Below are 21618 nucleotides of genomic sequence, written 5' to 3'. Positions count from 1 at the left end.
GAGGTGGGAGAATCACCTGAGGTCAAGAGTTTGAGATCAGCCTGACCAACATGGAGAAACCCCATCTCTACTAAAAATACAAAATTAGCCAGGCGTGGTGGCACAGCCTGTAATCCCAGCTACTCAGGAGGCTGAGCTGGGAGAATCGCTTGAACCTGGGAGGCGGAGGTTGTGGTGAGCTGAGATCACGCCATTGCACTTCAGCCTGGGCAACAAGAGCAAAACTCCGTCTCAAAAAAAGAAAAGTCATCATGTGGCAACTGGTAAAAGGAAAGTGAAGGATCTAAAGTTGGAGAATTTAATGCCAGCAAATGTTGGTTTGATACTTTTAGAAAGAGGTTTCACTTTCAAAAATGCCAAGATAGCGGAAGTAGCTTTTGCCAACCAAGTGGCAGCAAACAATATAGCAGACGTCATTATGAAAATCATTGAGGAGAAAGGATATCTGCCTGAAGAGGCTTTTAATACAGACAATAGTGCCCTATTCTGGAAAAAAAATGCCACAAAGAATATTTATTAATAAGGAAGAGAAACAAGCACAAGGATTTAAGGCAGGAAGGAATAGGCTTACTCTACTGTTTTGTGCAAATGAAGTCAGGTTTATTATCAGGACTACCCTTATCTATAAAATTGCTAACCCCCCTAACCTTGAAGGGAAAAGATAAACACCAGCTTCCAGTCTTTTGGTTGTACAACAAGAAGGCCTGGACAATGAGAACTCTTTTTCTAGAATGGTTCTATTGATGCTTTTTCCGGTGGTTTACTTATCCCCAAACACAACATCTCTAATTCAGCCTCTAGATCAGGGGATCATGAGGACTTTTAAGGCTCACAACACACAGTACTCTTTAGAAAGGATTGTTGACACTATGGAAGAGAACCCCAACAGAGAGAACATCATGAAAGTGTGGAAGGATTGCATTACTGAAGATGCCATCATTGTTATTAAAAACCATGAAGCCATCAAACCTGAAACAATAAATACCCGCTGGAGAAAACTGTTCAGATGTGCATGATTTCACAGGATTTATGACAGTCAATCAAAGAAATCATGAAAGAGATGTGGATATGGGAAAAAAAAAAAAAGTGGGAAGGTGAAGGGTTTCAGGATACTGATCTTGGAGAAATCAAGAGCTAATGGACACCACACCAGAGGAATTAACCTTCCAGATCAGTGCCAGATGATGAGAAGGAAAACATAGAAACAGAACAGAAAACAAATGGACATGAGACATCTGGAGAAGGGTTCCGATTATTCAAAACTGCTTTTGACTTCTTTTGTGACATGGACCCTTCAATGATATAGACACAGAAACTAAAGCAAAGGGTTGAAGGAAAGGTACTGTGTAAAACATTTTTAGAAAAATGAAAAAAAAAGTCAGAGAAAAATTACTATGTGAAATCTGTAAAGTTTCACTGAATGCACTCGCCTTTCCTGCCTCCCTTTCTACCTCCTCCACTCTTCCGCTCTGCCACCCCTGAGACAGCAGGACCCTCCCTTTCTCTTCCCCCTCTCCTCCTCAGCCTACTCAGTATGAAGGCGACTAGGATAAAGACCATTATGAAGACCCACTTAGTGAATAGTAAATATATTTTCTCTTCCTTATGATTTTTTTTTAGTCTGAGTCTCACTCTGTCGCCCAGGCTGGAGTGCAGTGAGCTTGGCCTGGCATAAATCAATTAGCATGGTCCATGTTAGGGAGGTGACCTAAGGTAACCCAATTAAATTAACGGGAATAATTTTTTTTTTCTCTTTGGTTCGTGCTATCTCTTTACTGACATCAATGACATATAATCACAGTTGCTGCTTGTACACAAACATCTTGGGGAAGCGTAAGATACTAAGCTAACACAAAGGAGGGCAAAACTGAAGCCATCTCAAAGAAATGGAGCTAGATCTGTGAACTTACCGCAAATGGTGTCTGCCGTATCTCTGAAACTGCTGCTATGTGACAGAAATAAATTTCTTTATTGTTTAAACCAATTTAAGTTGGGGTTTTTGGTTACAACCAAAAGCCTCCTAAATGATTCAGAGGTAAAGAGCTGAGGCCCAAGTTAGGTCTTGTATCTAGCTTTTCCTAGGTAACAAACCACCTCCAAGTGTAGTGGCTTACAATAAATATTTCTCATGTGTTTTCAGAGTTCAGTTGATCCAGCTGGGCTTGATCAACCATTGGCTTGGCAAAAAAGCCAACCATTTTTGCAGTGATAGGATTTCCAAGTCCCCTACCCTACTCTTCTCATTTTCATGCCAGAGGAAAATAGAAGTATGAGGAGAGATGTAAGTGCTTATTTACATGAAGAAAGATTTCCTGAAGCCCTTTAGCTTCTGTCACTAAACATGCTAGAGAACTGAAGTCCAAAAAGGGGGAGGAAAAAAAAAGGGAATCAGGAGGGTGAGCAAAGTGCTTAAAATGGAACAATTGTCCATAAAATGAACAACCTCCATAAAATAAATTTCTGTAACATTTGGTCATTTTATAAATTTTTTTCTGGGTGGGGGGGCTGAAACCATCAGGCTTCTGGCTGCAATGGTAAATTATGGAGGAGAGTAAATCCCTACTGGTTCGTCTCTTTTACAGTTCACAGCCAGAAATTAATTTTAAAAGATCCAACCCAACCCCCTACCCAAAGAATCAGACTCACTCCTGCCCTTTGAACCTTCTGAAGGCTGAGGAGGAAGACCTCCGTGGCCCCAGGTCAGGCACTGCAGCCTCTGAAGGGGAGGGCAAGAGCCTCTGAATGACCAGATTAAGTGTGAATGGAAGAAGAACCTGTGATTAAGTTTTCTAAATCGTTGGTTCTCTTAAGAGGGAACAATCTCCTATTTAAGAAAAAAAAAAAAAAGCAGAAACATAGTGTGGCTCTGTAACTGCCCTCCAAAAAGAATCCTGCTCTTCAAATCTGGGAGAGTGGATTTTCACATACTCTAACAAGTTTAGCTGATTTTCCAGAAGGAGAAAAAAATAACACTGCCATACCTCTCAAGATTACTATTTAGACAGTTCAGGTTGACATGGAACATGTTTTAACTACCAATCTTTCTAGGACAAACTCAGAAACTTATCCAAGCCATGACACAGAAAAGAAACTAGTCTTTCCCTTAATTCATTTAGCCTTGTCTTCAACCAAAACTTCTTTACACTATTAGCAGTTGTAGAGGTCCCAAAGAGCAAGTTCTAATGTACAAACTCATTTCAAGTTTCTGCTTGCATCATATTTGTTAACATCCCATTGGCCAAAGAAATTCATATGGTTGAGTCCAGCATCAAGGGCTGGGGCAGTACACCCTCTCCTGGGTGACAGGCCAGGCAAAAAGATGTGAAGAACTATAGCTATTTTTGCAATATACCACAGGCTCTAACATTTCTGGGATGCTGGCTGCTATTACACATTGAAATTTAAATTGTTCATTCTTGAGACAAAAATTGGTAACTTAATAAAGAAGCCATTCTGAAAGGGAACCAACAGATTTTAATGATCTGATTAGAGGAGGAAATTATTGAGACTAAATGATAGCTCTTTGTAGCTGCAGAAAGACAAGAAATGAGACTACATATTCTTAAACATATAAAACTAACATATTGTATGTAATCTACATGTTCCTAAATAAATTTTGAAATAATAAAACAATGTGATGTTACTTTTTCATATTGACAGTAGAACTACATTTTTTATTTTTTTATTTTTAATTTAATTTTATTTTTGAGATGGAGTCTAGCTCTGTTGCCCAGGCTGGAGTACAGTGGCATGATCTCAGCTCACTGCAACCTCTGCCTCCTGGGTTCAAGTGATTCTACTGCCTCAACCTCCTGAGTAGCTGGGATTACAGGCGTGTACCACCACACCCAGCTAATTTTTGTATTTTTAGTAGAGACAGGGTTTCGCCATGTTGGCCAGGCTGGTTTAGAACTCCTGACCTCAGGCAATCCACCTGCCTCGGCCTCCCAAAGTGCTGGGATTACAGACATGAGCCACCCCGCCGAGCCTATGTTGTATTTATTTTAAACCTTATGATTTTAATCTCAGCACAAGCATGAACAAATTAAAAACCCTAATAAGGGTTTATACCTCCTTCATTGGTGGATTCAGATGTGAGGGCTTCGGATGTTTTTTAAATTCAATATATAGTTGATCTTCAAACAACATGGGAGTCAGAATCAAGCACTAGCAAAGGATTTGCTCTAGAATCAAACACTTAGCAAAGGATTACCATGATTGGATCTGCCTGGGGATTTAATCAGCTTCCCCTAAGTGATCTGGGGATGGGCAAAAGACTGAATTCAATTAAGATTCTGTTAGAAAAAATGGGATAATGACTGCTAGAGAGGCAAACAACAGTGTCTACTAGACACCATGTAATACTATGCCATAAAAAGAATGAGATCATATCCTTTGCAGGGACATGGATGGAGCTGGAGGCCATCATCCTTAGCAAACTAACACAGGAACAGAAAACCAAATACTGCATGTTCTCCTAAGTGGGAACTAAATAATGAGAACATATGGACAGAAAAGGGGGAACAACAGACACTGGGGCCTACTTGATGGAGGAGGGTGGGAAGGAAGAGGTTCAGAAAAAAAATTGTCAGGAAGTATGCTTAGTACCCAGGTGAAAAAATAATCTGTACACCAAACCCCCAAGTCACAAGTTTACCTATATAACAAACCTGCACATGCACCCCTGAACCTAAAGTAAAAGTTAAAAAAAATTTACGTGAAATCAGTGAGCCACTTTTCTCTCATAAGTCTTACATTTTTTCCTGAATGGAATATGGAATTGGAGTTTAGGGGATTTTGCTCCCCGTGCAACAGGGAGAATGAAACACACCATGGCCTTTAAAATATGTAAAAATGAATAAAACAAATGAACTGCCTTAAGCAGCCAATGGATATTATACCTTTTATTTTAAAGTTCCTCTCAGAAAATCAGAGCTTTTTACCAACTTCATTTACCCTTCCCAACAGTCCTGATCAGGATAAAGTAAAGAGTACAAATTATTTTTATGTCCTAAACAAGAATGGAAGCATTGAGGTAACTGGCTTTAAGTCATATGAAGAAGCCCTTGTAATATCAGATTAAGTCCAAATTTCCTCTCTGAAAGTTTTACGCTTATTCTGTTACCTTTTAAAATGTTATTTTTCAGAAACTTCAGCAGACTTTGAAACTGTTAACTGGCATATCTAATCAGTAGTTGTGTAGATGCATATTACTTATACCTTATCCATTTATTTTCGTTTTTGTACAATTATCGGGCAAACTAAACAGAATATTAATTTTTCCTTTTTGATTAGTCTATACTTCAGATCATAATATTGAGTTTCCTTCACTTCACTTACTGCCTAGTATGTGTAAGATGTAAGTTTTATTTGTTAACTGAGGTTTTGTTTTTGTTGTTTTGGGAGCATCTTATAAGAGTACCAACATTTGCTAATATCTTTAGTAGGAATAATTAAATTGTAATATTGTGATAGAAATGCTGGTTCCTTAAATTACCACGAATTCTTAATTATCAGAAGTTGTGGAGAACACCAGACATACAGTGAACCTCAAAATCTTTTTATATGTAGTGTTGAATTTAATTTTTATAATTCTGTTTGCATATAGATCTTTGTATCCAGCATCCAACAGAAAACACTTGCTTTAGTAGAATATGTGACCTTGACATTTAGAAGCAAGAAGCATTTCTGATAATCTAAAGAGGGAGAATGTATGTTCTCCCTCTGAAGTATTCAAAAATTATGTATATTAGGGAAGAGTTCTAACAAGTATAGCATTTTCTTGAACATATCATTCTCCTATGGACATAAGTTATATTCCCAGTTATGAACAAGCAAGCTGAACACAAAATAGAATGAATGTCTGAAAAAAAAATCACAACTTGCTTTCTCATTTACATTGGTCTTTGACCACTGTGAATATTCAGGTATAGAAAAAGTGGAGCCACTATGAAATAGGTAAATCTAGAAGATGTTTAAATTGAACCCATTTCCCCAAGGAAAAATACTTTATTAAAAAAACTGATTATCATTAAAGCATACATAATCATTGATTGAAAATTTCACATGAAGTACTGAAATATAAATGCTTGAAATGAACAGTTGCTTTCACAAACCTGATTTTACAGATTGGTGGCAGAATTCCCTGCAACTGGAGGAATACTTACTTCATGGCAGTTTTACTCTGTGAAGCTCCTCAGATATGTTAGCTACTATGATTATTTTATTGCTTCCTGTGAAATCACATTCTGTATTTTTCTTTTTGTCTTCACAACACAAGAAGTCAAAAAAATAAAAGAATTTAAGTCTGCCTATTTCAAAAGTATTTGGAACTGGCTAGAATTGCTACTTTTACTGGTGAGTATATATTCATGTGTATGGTTGAAGGGATCACATCTGAACCTACCAATGAAGGAGGTGTAAAAAGACAGAATCTTCTGTTCATCCAGGACTTATTTTGAAAGCTACAAGTATCAAACATAAAATGAACTGGGAATAGTACTACTAATGGTGTGCCTCCAAAAGGGAGAGATCTATTTTTTTCTGATTTGGTCCTTGGGAGGGTCAGCGTAAACCTACAGGGAAAGGTGATTCCAGAAATATTATGCTTTAATGTGCACAGTAGGTCTCCCTACCCCTACTCAAAAAATGTATTACTTACAGGGCCTTGAGTTTCACCAGTCACGGGTCTTTGGGGGCAAGGTTGTTTAAAATAATCTAGGTTGCCTAAATCTGTTTTCCTCCTCATAATAAATTTTGAAAAAATAGACAAAAGACAAGGCTAAGCAGAATACTGACAGGGGTGAGCAGCCAGAGGGGACCTTATGGGTCCAGAGGGCACCAGTTTTGGGGAAATAATCCCTGAAAGAAACACCGAAGACCACCAGTTCTAGTCAATGAAATGTACTGAAATAAACAGAGATTTAGACAGGCTGAGACAAATATTAAGAGCTTGGTCTTAGGAACAAAGAACCAATGTTTCTGGCTTATACAATCTGATCTTTCACCCTTATTGGCCCTTAATTATAGCCAATCAAGTATTTAAGCCTTGTTTCCCAAAACCAGATTGAAGGTTTCTGAGAGTCAGAAAGCATGCCACCTACCTCTCTGGTAACTCCACTAATATCTTACAAAGGACATAACATTAAAAGTTTATCTGAGCGTTTCAGGCAAGAAAAGTCAAAGGAAAATTTTCATGTCAGTTATAAAGCTCTGATAGCTAAAACAGCCTGGTTCTGAAATATTCTTTTAAAGGGTTGTTAAAAGGTTCCAGAAGATTTTATTTTTTGTAATTGTAAATTGTTTCTTGTAGTGTTACACGGTAGAAAATGTTTAGCTTTTAAGTATTATGTAGAGCAAAAATCCTTACGGCCTCAGAGTTACATAATCATTTTATACATTTGTGCTTTATGACTGAAAGAAACAAAGATTTAGATAGGTTAGGATGGCCAAGCAATTAATGTTTTTCAACTTTATAATAATTAGTGCTACCTTAAACTTGTATAAGTTGAGGGTAATTTCCATTTATGTAAAAGCATATGTCCTATCTTTCCTTCCCTCTTTGTTAAACTTTTGATGAACTTTTTTTGTGTTTCCTCATAGGCTGTAAGATATTTAGAGGTAGAGATATTCTCTAATTTAACCCTTCTTATTTTCCCATTTAGTTGTGTTTTGTGGCTGTTTCCTTCAACACATACTGTAATGTACAAATTTTTCTCTTACTTGGACAGCTGTTGAAAAGTACTGAAAAATATTCAGATTTCTATTTTCTTGCATGCTGGCACATTTATTACAATAATATAATTGCGATTACCATCTTTTTTGCATGGATAAAGGTATTTATATTTTATTATATTACATAATACAAACTGTAATAGCATAATGAAAAATTAAACTAAAAAGTCATGGGGAAAAAAGATTTTTTCAACTATTAAGTAATTTTAAAAGTAGTTTGGGCCAGCACATTGGCTCACACCTGTACTCCTAGTACTTGGGAAGGCCAAGGCAGGTAGATTCTTGGCCCCAGGAGTTCGAGACCAGCCTGGGAAATCCTATCTCTACAAAAAATAGCAAAAAATATTAACTGGGCATGGTGGTGCACGCCCGTAGTCCCAGCTACTCTGGAGGCTGAGGTGGGAGGATCCTTGAGCCCGTGAAGTGGAGGTTACAGTGAGCTGTAATCCCCCACTGCACTCCAGCCTGGATGACAGAAAAAAAAGAAGTTGACCAGGCACGGTGGCTCACGCCTGTAATCCCAGCACTTTGGGAGGCTGAGGTGGGCGGATCACCTGAGCTCAGGAGATTGAGACCAGCCTGGCCAACATGGTGAAATCCTGTCTCTACTAAAAATACAAAAAATATTAGCTGGGCATGGTGGCACGTGCCTGTAATCCCAGCTACTAGGGAGGCTGAGGCAGGAGAATCGCTTGAACCTAGGGGGCGGAGGTTGCAGTGAGCCGAGATCGTGCCACAGCACTCCAGTCTAGGTGACAGAGTGAGACTCCATCTCAAAAAAAAAAAAACAAAAAGAAGTTGGCCTTGTAATGATTGCTGGGAAATCCTCAAACACCCATGATTATCATTAAATATTTCCTTTAATTCGAAGCAGAATTCTTCTGAAATTAATTTATTCTAAGTAATTTCATCTTTGATATTCTGTTTCAATTAACTTTGTTCTTTTTCAGATATTCAAATTCATAAGCTTTAACAAGACAATGTCTCAGCTGTCATCAACCTTGTCCCGTTGTATTAAAGACATAGTAGGATTTGCCATCATGTTTTTTATAATATTCTTTGCTTATGCCCAGTTAGGATTTCTTGTTTTTGGATCACAAGTTGATGACTTTTCCACTTTGCAGAATTCCATGTAAGCTCTTAGTATAGATGTAATTATATATTCTATATTTTCTTACAAAAGAAAATGGAAAGGTCTAACCTTCTATGATAAGTAGTAATATAAGCTTTAATATATTTAAACTTAGTTTGATTTTTTTTTTTGGAGACAGGGTCTCATAGCTCACTGCAGCCTCAAACTTCTGGACTCAAGCTATCCTCAGCCTCCCAAGTAGCTAGGACTACAGGACAGGTGTGCACCACCACGCCTGGTTGATTACATTTTTATTATTTTTTGTAGAGAAGGGGTCTCACCATGTTGGCCAGGGTGGTTTTAAACTTCTGAGTTCAAGTGAACCTCCTGCCTTGGCCTCCCAAAATGCTGGGATTACAGGCATGAGCCACCAGCCTGGCTGATATTTTCACTGATGGCTAAATATCTGCCACATTCAAATTAGGGTTTGGCATTAAAGGAGCCAAATGGGTGATGGTGTCCATTTTTAAGGTGTTACTAGGTCAAGTTAGAAAAATAATTTTTCATTTTTCATTGGAAGTGATAATTTTACCTAAGATAATGGAAATTGTCCCCCATGTCTCTATTCTCTTGGCAAAAGAAATCTTTTTTTTTTTTTTTTTTTTTTGAGACAGGGTTTCCACTCTATCACCCAGGCTGGAGTACAATGGCATTATCACAGCTCATTGCATCCTAAAACTCCTGGGCTCAAGCAATCCTCCCACCTCAGCCTCCCGAGTAGCTGAGTGTGCCACCACACCAGCCAATTTTTGTATTTTTTGTAGAAATAAGGTTTAGCCATGTTGCCCAGGCTGGTCTTGAACTCCTGAGTTCAAGTGATCCTCCTGCCTCAGCCTCTCAAAAGTGCTGGGATTACAGATGTGAGCCACCACACCCAGCCAAAAGAAATCTTAAGTGTTTTCTTTAGAGGGCTCCATCTTAATATTTTTATTGATATTGACCTGAACGTCCTTTGCTAATCTGCCAAACATGTATTTTTAAAATAGCTTTAGGCTGGGCGCCATGGCACCTATAATCCAAGCATTAGGGAGGCCAAGATGGGAGAATCACTGAGGCCAGGAGTTCAAGACCAACCTGGGCAACATAGCAAAACTCTGTTTCTACAAAAAAACAAAAAACAACTAGCTGGATGTGGTGGCATATGCTTGTATTCCTAACTACTCAGGACACTGAGGCAGGAGGATCACTTGAGCCTGGAAGTTTGAGGTTACAGTGAGCTATGATCACACCACTGCACTCCAGCATGGGCAACAGAGTGAAACCCCATCTCTAAAACAATAATAATAATAATAATAAACTTGGCAATAATTGGCATTGAATACAGATGTAATAATTTACAGAGCCTAGGAAATTTGTCTTACTGTGCGTAGTGAAGAGGAAAGGAAAGTATAAAGCACAGAACAGGCAGAGAACCTTGAAATAGGTTAATGAGAGGACGTCTGTTTTTGGTAATGATAGGTTATTTAGATCAATCTCCTCTTGAGGACAATTTTAAAAGCTGGATGGGCCAGGCGCGGTGGTTCATGCCTTTAATGCCAGCACTTTGGGAGGCCGAGGCGGGTGGATCACCTGAGGTCAGAAGTTCAAGACCAGCCTGGCCAACATGGCGAAACCCCATCTCTACTAAAAAAAAAATACAAAAAGATTAGCTGGGTGTGGTGGTGTACGCCTGTAATCCCAGATACTCAGGAGGCTGAGGCAGGAGAATCCTTTAACCTGAGAGGCGGAGGTTGCAGTGAGCCAAGATCGCGCCACTACACTCCAGCCTGGGTGACAGAATGAGACTCTGTCTCAAAAAAAAAAAAAAACCTGGATGACATAGAAAACAATGAAGAATTAATAAGAAAGTGAGTAATAACTGGGCCAAAGTCAGAAGGCCACAACCCAGAGAAGTAAGCCCAGCACCCAAAGCTATTTGCCCTGAAGGCATTTTTAAGCCCTTTTTTCAATATTTTTATGGTGATAAAATATATATAACATAAAATTTACCATTTAAACCACTTCTAAGTGTACAGTTCAGTGATATTAAGTACATTCATATTGTGCAACCATCACCACTATCTCCAAATCTCTTCATCTTGGAAAACAAAAACTCTACATCAATTAAACAATAACTCCCTATTTTCCCCTTCCCTGGCCCCTGTCAGCCACCATTTTACTTTTTGTCTCTATGATTTTGATTACTCTAGGTACCATCTGTAAGTGGAATCATATATTATTTGTCTTTTTGTGACTGGATTACTTCACTTAGCACAAATGCCCTTAAGTTTCATCCATGTTGTAGCATGTAGTCAGAATTTCCTTCCTTAAAAAGGCTGAATAATATTCCCTTATATGTATATTCCATATTTTGCCTATTCATCCATCTACCAATACACACTTGGGTTGGTTTCACATTTTAGCTATTGTGAATAACAGTGCTGTGAACATGGATGTAAAAATATCTCTTCAAGACCCTCCTTTCAGTTGCTTTGGTTATATACCCAGAAGTAGAATTGCTGGATCATATGATCTATTTCCCCCTCCAGACTTATTAAGGTATAATTAAAATTATATATATTTATGCTATATGGTCTGATGTTTTGATACCTGTATACACTGTGAAATGATTAAATCAGGCTGTTTAACATATCCATCACCTCTCATATTTATCATTTTTTGTGGCAAGAACATTTAAGATCTACTTCCTTAGCAATTTTCAAGTATACATTATTAACTATAGTCACCATGCTATACAGTAGATCTCCAGAACTTATTCTGTCTAACTGAAATTTTACACCCATTGACATACATCTCTCAATTCCCCTTGAACTCCACCTCTCCAACCCTTGGCAATTACCGTTCTACCCTCTGCTTCTATGACTTCAACTTTTTCAGACTCCACATATAAGTGAGATCATGCAATATTTGTCCTTCTGTGCCTTGCTTATGTCACTTAATATGATGGTCTTCCAATTTCATCCTTGTTGCAAATGACAGTATTTCCTCCTTTTCAAAGATTGAATAGTGTTCCATTGTTTATATATGCCACATTTTCTTTATCCATTTAACCATTAATAGACATGTAGGTTGATTCCATATCTCAGCTATTGTAAACAATGCTGCAGTGACATGGGAAGGCAGATATTTCTTTCACATACTGATTTTATTTCCTGTAGATACATATACCAAGAAGTGGATTGCTGGATCATGTGTTAGTCCTATTTTTAATTCTCTGAGGAATATCAATACTGTTTGGCATAGTGGCTATACCATTTTACATTCCCACCAACAGTGTATGAAGTTTTCTTTTTGTCTCCATCCTTGATAACACTTGTTATCTTTTTGATAAGAGCCATTCTAACAGGTGTGAGGTGATATCTCATTTTGTTTTGGTTTGGTTTTTTTGAGATGGAGTTTCGCTCGTTGCCCAGGCTGGAGTGCAGTGGCATGATCTCAGCTCACTGTAACCTCCTCTTCCTGGGTTCAAGTGATGCTCCCACCTCAGCCTCCTGAGTAGCTGGCATTACAGGCATGTACCACCACACCTGGGTAATTTTTGTATTTTTAGTAGAGATGGGGTTTCACCATGTTAGCCAGGCTGGTCTCGAACTCCTGACCTCCAGTGATCCACCTGCCTCTGTTTCCCAAAGTGCTGGGATTACAGGTGTGAGCCACCGTGCCTGGCCTAATTTGCATTTTCCTAATGATTAGTGATGTTGACCATTTTTTTTTATATATCTATTGGCCATTTGTATGTCTTCTTTTGAGAAATGTCTATTCACGTCCTTTGTCCATTTTTAAATTGGATTATTTGTCTTCTTTTGTTTTTTTTGAGATGAAGTTTTGCTCTTGTTGCCCAGGCTGGAGCGCAATGGTGCGATCTCAGCTCACCACAACCTCCACCTCCCAGGTTCAAGTGATTCTCCTGGCTCAGCCTCCCAAGTAGCTGGGATTACAGGTATGCACCACCATGCCCGGCTAGTTTTGTATTTTTAGTAGAGACGGGGTTTCTCCGTGTTGGTCAGGCTGGTCTCGAACTCCTGGCCTTCATTTTTGTGTTTTTTTTAGTGGAGATGGGGTTTCACCATGTTGGCCAGGCTGGTCTGGAACTCCTGACCTCAGGTGATCCACCTGCCTCAACCTCCCAAAGTGCTGGGATTAAAGGCGTGAGCCACCGTGCCCAGCCTTCTTTTTTCTTTTCTTCTTTTTTTTTTTTTTGAGACAGTCTCACTCTGTTGCCCAAGGTGGAGTGCAGTGGCACGATCTCAGCTCACTGCAGCCTCAGCTTCCCAGGTTCAAGCAATCCTCCCACCTCAGCCTCCTGAGTAGCTAGACTATAGGCACATGCACCACCACGCCTAATTTTTGTATTTTTTTGTAGAGACAGGGTTTTACCATGTTGCTTAGGCTGGTCTCAAACTCTTGGGTTCAAGTGATCTGCCCACCTTGGCCTCCCAAAGTGCTGGGAATACAGGCATGTGCCACCATGTTCAGCTGGATTATTTGTTTTCTTGCTATTGAATTGTTTGACTTCTTTATATATTTTGGATATTAAGCCCTTACCAGATGTATGGTTTGTAAAAATCTCCCATTTCATGTTGTCTCTTCACTCTGTTGTTTGCTGTGCCGAAGAAGCTTTTTAGTTTGATGCGATCATATTTGTCTATTTTTGCTTTTGTTACCTGTGCTTTTGGGGTCATGTCTTAAAAAATATTGCCCAGACCAATGTCAAAAAGTTTTTTTCACCTATATTTTCTTCTAGTAGTTTTAAAGTTTCAAATATTATGGTTAAGACTTTAATCCATTTTGAGTTGATTTTTGTACATGGTGTGAGATTGCGGTTGAATTTCATTCTTCTGCATGTGGATATCAAGTTTTTCCAATACTATCTATTGAAGAGACTCTCCTTTCCCTATTGTGTGTTCTTGGTACCTTTGTTGAAGATCAGTTGACCATAAGTGCATGGATTTACTTCTGGACTATTCTGTTCCATTGGTCTATGTGTTTGTTTCTATGCCAGCAGCATGCTGTTTTGATTACTATAGCTTTCTAATATACTTTGAAATCAGGTAGTGTGATGCGTCCCACTTTATTCTTTATGTTCAAGATTGCTTTGGCTATTCAGGGTATTTTGTGGTTCCATATAAATTTTAGATTTTTTTTTAGAGAGGGAGTCTTGCTCTGTCATTCAGGCTGGAGTACAGTGGTATGATCATAGCACACTATGGCTTTGAACCCCTTGGCTCAAGGGATTCTCCCTCCTCAGCCTCCTGAGTAGCTGGGACTACAGGTGCATGCCACCACACCCAGCTGATTTTTAAAAAATTTTTGAAGAGACAGGATCTCATTTTGTTGCCCAGGCTGGTCTTGAACTCCTAGCCTCAAGCAATCTCCAACCTTGGCCTCCCAAAGTGCTGGGATACAGCTGTGAGTCACTATGCCCAGCCATGGCTAATTTTTTTTTTTTTTTTTTTTTGAGACCGAGTCTCGCTCTGTCGCTCAGGCTCTGAAATGCAATGGTGCCATCTCAGCTCACTGCAACCTCCACCTCCCAGGTTCAAGCGATTCTCCTGCCTCAGCCTCCCAAGTAGCTGGGACTATAGGCACATGCCACCACACCCAGCTAATTTTTGTATTTTTAGTAGAGATGGGGTTTTGGCCATGGCTAATTTTTTAAATGTATTTTTTATTTTTATTTTTAGAAACTAGGTCTCACTATGTTGTTCAGGCAGGTTTCGAACTCCTGGCCTCAAGCAATCCTCTCGCCTCAGCCTCTCAAGTAGCTGGGATTAAAGGCATGAGGCACTGTGCCCAGCTCTTCTTTCTTTTTTCTTTCCCTTTTTTTTTTTTTTTTTTCTGATGAGGTCTTGCTCTGTCACTCAGGCTGGAGTGCAGTGGTGTGATCCTGACTCACTGCAGCCTCCACCTCCCAGGTTCGAGCAATCCTACCACCTCATTTTCCCAAGTAGCAGAGATTACAGGCATGCACCACCACACTTGGCTTTTTTTTTTTTTTTTTTTTTGATAGAGACAAGGTTTCGCCATGTTGCCAGGCTGGTCACGAACTCCTGGGTTCAAGAGACTCATCCATCTTGGCCTCCCAAAGTGCTGGGATTACAGGCATGAGCCACCAACCCAGCCTGGAATTGCATTCTTGATTTCTTTTTTGAATAGATCATCATTACAGGTTGAGCATTCCAAGTCTGAAAACCACAAATTTGAAATGTTCCAAAATTCAAAAACTTTTTGAGTGCTGATATGACACTAAAAGAAATGCACATTAGACCATTCTGGATTTCAAGTTTTCAGCTTTGGAATGATCAACCAGTAAATATAATGCAAATATTCCAAAATCTAAAAAAAATCCCAAATCGAAACACTTCTGGTTCCAAGCATATCAGATAAGGTATATTCAACTTGTAATGTATAAAAATGCTACTGTGTGTATCTTGCAACTTAATTCATTTATTCTAACAGTTTTTTGGTGGAATCTTTAAGGGTTTCTATAAATAAGGTCATATCATCTGCAAAGAAAGACAATTACTGCTTCCTTTCCAGTGTGGGTGCCTTTATTTCTTTTTCTTGCCTATTGCTCTGGCTAGGACTTTCATTACTGTATTGAATAGAAGTGGCAAGAGAGGGCATTCTTGTCTTGTTCTTGATCTTAGAAGAAAAGCTTTCAACTTTTAACCATTGAGTATGATGTTAGCTGTGGGTCTGAAATATAATGGCCTTTATTATGTTAAGGGACATTCTTTCTATACCTAATTTGTTCATAGTTTTTATCCTGAAAATATGTTGAATATTATCAAATTTTTTTCTGCTTCTATTAAGACAATCATATGGTTTTTAGCCTTCATTTTTTAAATGTGTATCACATTTATTGATTTGTGTATGTTGAACCATCCTTGCATTGTAGGGATAAATCTCACTTGTTTGTGGTGTATGATCCTTTTAATATGCTGTTCAATTTGACTTGCAAGTATTTATTAAGGATTTTTGCATCTATCTTCATTAGGTATATTGGCCTGTAATTTTCTTTTCTTGTACTGCCTTTGTCTGGCTTAGGTTTCAGGGTAATGCTAGCCATGTAAAATGAGTTTGGAAGCATTCCCTTCTCTTCTATTTTTGGAAGAGTTCGAAGATTGGCATTAATTCTTTTCTTTTCTTGTACTGTCTTTCTCTGACTTTGGCTTCAGGGTAATGCTAGCCATGTAAAATGAGTTTGGAAGCATTCCCTTCTCTTCCATTTTTGGAAGAGTTTGAAGATTGGCATTAATTCTTTAAATGTTTGTAGAATTTACCAGTGAAGCCAGATCCTTGGCTATTCTTTGTTGAGAGGTTTTTAATTTTTAATTTTAATTTTTATTTATTTTATTTATTTTTATTTTTTATTTGAGATGGAGTCTCACTCTGTCGCCCAGGCTGGAGTGCAGTGGCGCGATCTCAGCTTACTGCAACCTCTGCCTCCCAGATTCAAGCAATTCTCCTGCCTCAGCCTCCTGAGTAGGTGGGATTACAGGCATGCGCCACCATGCCCAGTTAATTTTTGTATTTTTAGTAGAGATGGGGTTTCACCATGTTAGTCAGGCTGGTCTCGAACTCCTGACCTCGTGATCTGCCCATCTTGGCCTCCCAAAGGGGAGGTTTTTTATTGATGTCACAAAATTACATCTTTGTTCATTGTGTCCAAAAACAAACTGAAAAATTTTAATGCATTAGTCTCTTAAATTATGTAGAAAACAAAAATGAAGTTGCAAACTGTTGTTATAATAATACTAGCTTTTATAATTGCTCATGTATTTACCTTTACTAAGATCTGTATTCCTTCATATGGCTTTATTATCTAGTGTTCTTTCATTTCAACCTGTAGGATTCCTTTTAGAACTTCTTATAGGATAGATCTAGTGATAATAAACTCCTTCAGCTTTTGTTGATCTTGGAATGTCTTCATTTCTCCCTGACCAAATATGTATACATATATTTTTTTTTCTTTTTTCTTTTTTTTAAGAGATGGAAGTCTTACTATGTTGCCAAGGCTGGTCTCAAACTTCTGGGCTCCAGTGGTCCTCCCACCTTGGCCTCCCAAAGTGCTGAGATCACAGGCATGAGTCATCATGCCCAGCCCATTTCTCCCTCACTTTTTTTTGAAACGGAGTCTCACTCTGTCACCCAGGCTGGAATGAAGTGGCACAATCTCAGCTCACCGCAACCTCTGACTCCCAGGTTCAAGCAAGTCTCCTGCCTCAGTTTCCCAAGTAGCTGGGATTACAGGTGTGCACCATCATACCTGGCTAATTTTTTATATTTTTGGTAGAGATGAGGTTTCATCATGTTGGCCAGGCTGGTCTCAACCACCATGCCTGGCCTCTTCCTCACTTTTGAAGGAGAGTTTTGCCAGATGTAAGATTCTTAGTTGCCACTTTTCTTCTTCTTTTTTTTTTTTTTTTTTTTTTTGCGACAGAGTATTGCGCTTTCACTCAGGCTGGAGTACAGTGGTGTGATCTCAACTCACCACAGCCTCAATTTCCAAGGTCCAAGTGATTCTCGTGCCTCAGCCTCCCAAGTAGCTAGAATTACAGATGCACACCACCACACCCAGCTAATTTTTGTATTTTTAGTAGAGGCGGGGTTTTGCCATGTTAACCAGGCTGGTCTTGAATTCCTAACCTTGTGATCCACCACCTCGGCCTCCCAAAGTGCGGGGATTACAGGCATGAGCCACTGAGCCTGGCTGCCACCGTTTTTTTTTCTTTTAGCACTTTGAATATATCAGTGCACTGCCTTGTAGTCTTCAAAGTTTCTGATGAGAAATACGCTGATAATCTTCTTGAGGATTCCTTGTATGTGATGAGCTGTCAAGATTCTCTTTGTCTTTGGCTTTTGAGTTTGACTATAATGTGTTTTGGTGTGGCTGTCTTTGAGTTCATTCTATTGGAGTTCACTGAGCTCCTTGGATGTTTAAATTCATATTGTTCATCAAACTTGGGAAGTTTTTGGCCATCATTTCTTCAAATAATCTCTCTGCACCTTTCTCTTATCCAAAAGGATAAGAATCCTTTTGGAACTTCTGTAATGTGTATGTTGGTCTACTTGATGGTGTCCTTCAGGTCTCTTGGTATCTGTTCACTTTTTTTTTTTTTTTTTTTTTTTTTTTTGAGATGGGAATCTCACTCTGTCTCACCCAGGCTGGAGTGCAGTGGTGGGATCTTAGCTTACTGCAGACTCCGCCTGTTGGGTTCAAGCAATTCTCCTGTCTCAGTCTCCTGAGTAGCTGGGACTTACAGGCATGTGCCACCACACCCAGCTAATTTTGTATTTTTAGTAGAGTCTGGGTTTCACTATGTTGGCCAGGCTGGTCTGGAACTCCTGCCCTCAGGTGATCCACCTGTCTTGGACTCCTAAAGTGCTGGGATTACAAGCATGAGCCACCCATCCCTGTTCACTTTTCTTCTTTTTTCTGTTTCTCAGACTCAATAATGTCAATTATCCTATCTTCAAGTTCCTTGATTTTTTTTTTCTGCCTGCTCAAATCTTCCTTTGAATCTCTTTAGTAAATTTCTCATTTTGGTTATTATTTTTCCATCTTAGAATTTTTTGTTTCTTTTTAGGTTTTCTCTTTATTGATACTTCCATTTTGTTCATGTTTTCTTATTTTATCCATGTTTTCCTTTAGTTCTTTCAGCATCTTTAAGACAGTTATTTTAAAGTCTTCGTAGTAGGTCACCATCTGGTCTTTCTCAGAGACAGTATCTACTAGTGTGCGTTTTTCTTGTTTTTGTTTTTTCCATTGAATGGCTCATATTTCCCTGTTTCTTTGTGTATCTGGTGATTTTTTGGTGAATTTTTAGATTCAAACTTTGTATGTCTTGTGATTTTGTGGTTTTTAAAAAATTCAAACCAGGCTGGGTGTGATGGCTCACATTTTGGAGCCATTGCACTTTGTGAGCCTCCTAGCACTTTGGGAGGCCAAGGCAAGTGGATCACTTGGGCCCAGCAGTTTGAGACCAGTCTGGGAAACTAAGGGAGACCATGTCTGTACAAAAATTAAAAAATAATAAAAATTCAAACCAGACATTTGAATCTAATAATGTGATAACTTTGAAAATCAGATTCTTCCCCTTGCCCAGGGTTTGCTGTTTTTTGTTCTTATTTTTTATTTTTATAGTCTGGCTCCAAGCCAAGGATCATCCTGAGTTGCACACTTAAGGTCTTCTCAGGTTTTCCTCAGCCTATGCCTTTCCCTGGGCATACACAACGACTTTCTAACTTACCCTTGATATGGAGTTGGTTTTGAATGTTCTATTCTTTAATGTCTGGATCCCAAAAACGGAAAAGAGACGAATAAAGTGAGAGGTAGGGGAAGGATAACAGCCCTTTAAATCCCAAGGACATTACTTCAGCTGAAGGACGATGGTCTTGCAACAATGGAGGAGATGCGACAATGGCTGCTCACCTCAGTGTCTGCATCCCCACGATCAGAAGCAGCAATCAGCAATCACCACACAGATCCCTGATATTTGAAAGACATGGTATTTATTCCCCACATGGCTCCCATAAGCTACATGCAAGCTGCTTCACAAACATGTGCATGGATCCCAGCCATGAGGCTAATGAGTAGGGGATGCATAGCTATTGAGATAAAAGCTGAAATTGTCCAAAATTAACTGCAATTTACTGTCCAAGCCTTTCCCTGGAAGTTGCAGGCCTTCTTCAATAGACTCTAGAGTTCCAAAGTAGTACATCTGACAGATTCTGCCCATGTAATTGTTGTCTATATGGGGACAGGGGAGAAATAGTTTCCTATGGTTCTCTTCCACCTTCCAAGAATCTTTTTTTTTTTTTTTTTCCTGATCCAGAAGAAACAGTTGAGAAACTGTGTTGCTGGCCATCTCTCAGGAAGGAGACAGAGGCAAGGTCCAGGGCCTGTACAATGTGTGTGCGTGTGTGTGTAGGGACAGGACTATCTAGTCACCTTTCTATACGTCAAGCAGGGAGCTTGAATTGCTACACCCTCAAGTTAAAGATGAATCTCTTGTAGTGACACAATCAATGACTCCAAGAGAGAGACTGGAAAGTCTTATTAATGACAAATGGCATGTTCTTATGAAACACGCTTTTAGTTATTTTAATTCAATAAGGGAGAACTCTATCTAAAGTTAACAGGGGCATCAAAAAGTTACAAAACAGTATTTTCATTCAATATAACCCTGTATGTTGAGGCGTCATGGTGCTTTTAGCTTGCAAAAAAGAAACGAAATGGATAAACTAAGCTCCGATTAAGAAAAGAGACACTGTATTTGGAGCCTCCAGTTTCTATGAGATTCTAACCATTCAGTAAATGCTTCAGTTTTTGTCATTCTCACTATTACAGAGCAGAAGTATCTTAACACTTTCCTGACAGAAAAGGGCTGAATGGAAGCTTTGGTTACTAAGCTAATATCTGGAGAGGAGAAAAGAATGAGAATGGTTCCTTTATCTTTTTTTTTTTTTTTTTTCAATTCAAAGATGAAAGATCATGGCAGAAACACTAAAACAGAATCTCTTATTCTCCTATGCCAGAAAAAATATTTGATTTGTGGTGAGACTTTCTACCAATTCCTTCCAATTCAGTATTTTCTCTATCTTACGTAGGAAAGCATTACAAATCAGTATTAAAAGCAAGATAAATACTTTAGGTATGATTTGGTCAGGTCTTAGCTAGGTACCGAGGATGGAATCTCAGATAACTCTGAGTCCTAGGACTTCATGTAGCCCATTTCTTTGAATGCTTTTTCTTCCTTCATTAAAGCTTTTTGCTCCTTTTATGTGATTGGCAAAAGCAATAAGGGACAAGCAGCCTTTCTCCCTTTTCACTGACCAATTACGCAGTTATCAACATACGATTAAAAATTTCTTTCCACACGCCTGTAATCCCAGCACTTTGGGAGCCCAAGGCGGGTGGATCACCTAAGTCAGGAATTTGAGACCAACCTGGCCAATGTGGTGAAACTCCGTCTCTACTAAAAATACAAAAATTAAGCCAGGCATGGTGCATATGTCTGTCATCCCAGCTACTCAGGAGGCTGATGAGGCAGGAGAATCGCTTGAACCGGGGAGATGCAGGTTGCAGTGAGCCAAGATCCCACCACTGCACTCCAGCCTGGGTGGTAAGAGCGAAACACTGCCTCAAAAAAAAAAAAAAAATTCTTTCCAAATTTCCTCATAAAGAACACACACACATAATTTAAACTGATATTCCTGATATGTCTAGTGAGACCACTGCAAGTTAATAATGAGAAAATAAGATTTTCAAGTTAGAAAATTCTAATTCTACTTGTTACTACTGTGCTACTCAAAGTCTTAATTTCTTCATTTTCCATCTTTAAAATTAGAAAAAGCGAGGTTTGAAATATTTTAAGTGGTATTTCATATCAAACCAGGCTATCAAAGAGGGTAAAATAGGGCCAGGCATGGTGGCTCACGCCTGTAATCCCAGCACTTTGGGAGGTTGAGGTGGGTGGATCATGAGGTCAGGAGTTCAAGACCAGCCTGGCCAAGATGGTGAAACCCCGTCTCTACTAAAAATACAGAAATTAGTTGGGCATGGTGGCACACACCTGTATTCCCAGCTACTTGGGAGGCTGAGGCAGGAGAATTGCTTGAACCTGGGAGGCAGAGGTTGTGGTGAGCCGAGATCATGCCATTGCACTCCAGCTTGGGTGACAAAAGCGAAACTCCATCTAAAAAAAAAAAAAAAAAAAAAAAAAAATCACAAAGAGGGTAAAATA

The 21618-nt window shown here is 39.1% G+C and overlaps 1 protein-coding gene across 7 annotated transcripts in view; it reads left to right on the top strand.

Annotated features, from left to right (window-relative positions):
- Nucleotides 1-21618, top strand: part of PKD2L2 (polycystin 2 like 2, transient receptor potential cation channel) — a 50621-nt gene that overhangs the window by 11562 nt on the left and 17441 nt on the right. For 5 of the 7 annotated variants that reach the window (XM_055286134.1, XM_055286132.2, XM_055286138.1 and 2 more), the window contains 3 exons: nucleotides 6129-6357; nucleotides 7665-7835; nucleotides 8685-8866. In XM_055286134.1, the coding sequence (XP_055142109.1) occupies nucleotides 6129-6357; nucleotides 7665-7835; nucleotides 8685-8866 (582 nt within the window). The remainder of the gene's footprint in view (nucleotides 1-6128; nucleotides 6358-7664; nucleotides 7836-8684; nucleotides 8867-21618) is intronic. The other 2 variants (XM_055286135.2, XM_055286137.1) reach the window with 1 other exon arrangement.

The sequence above is a fragment of the Symphalangus syndactylus genome, chromosome 7 (assembly GCF_028878055.3).
Source record: "Symphalangus syndactylus isolate Jambi chromosome 7, NHGRI_mSymSyn1-v2.1_pri, whole genome shotgun sequence".
NCBI classification, from domain to species: Eukaryota; Metazoa; Chordata; class Mammalia; order Primates; family Hylobatidae; genus Symphalangus; species Symphalangus syndactylus.
The sequence above is the reverse complement of the archived record's forward strand: the minus strand, read 5'-3'. Positions and strand labels throughout refer to the sequence as shown.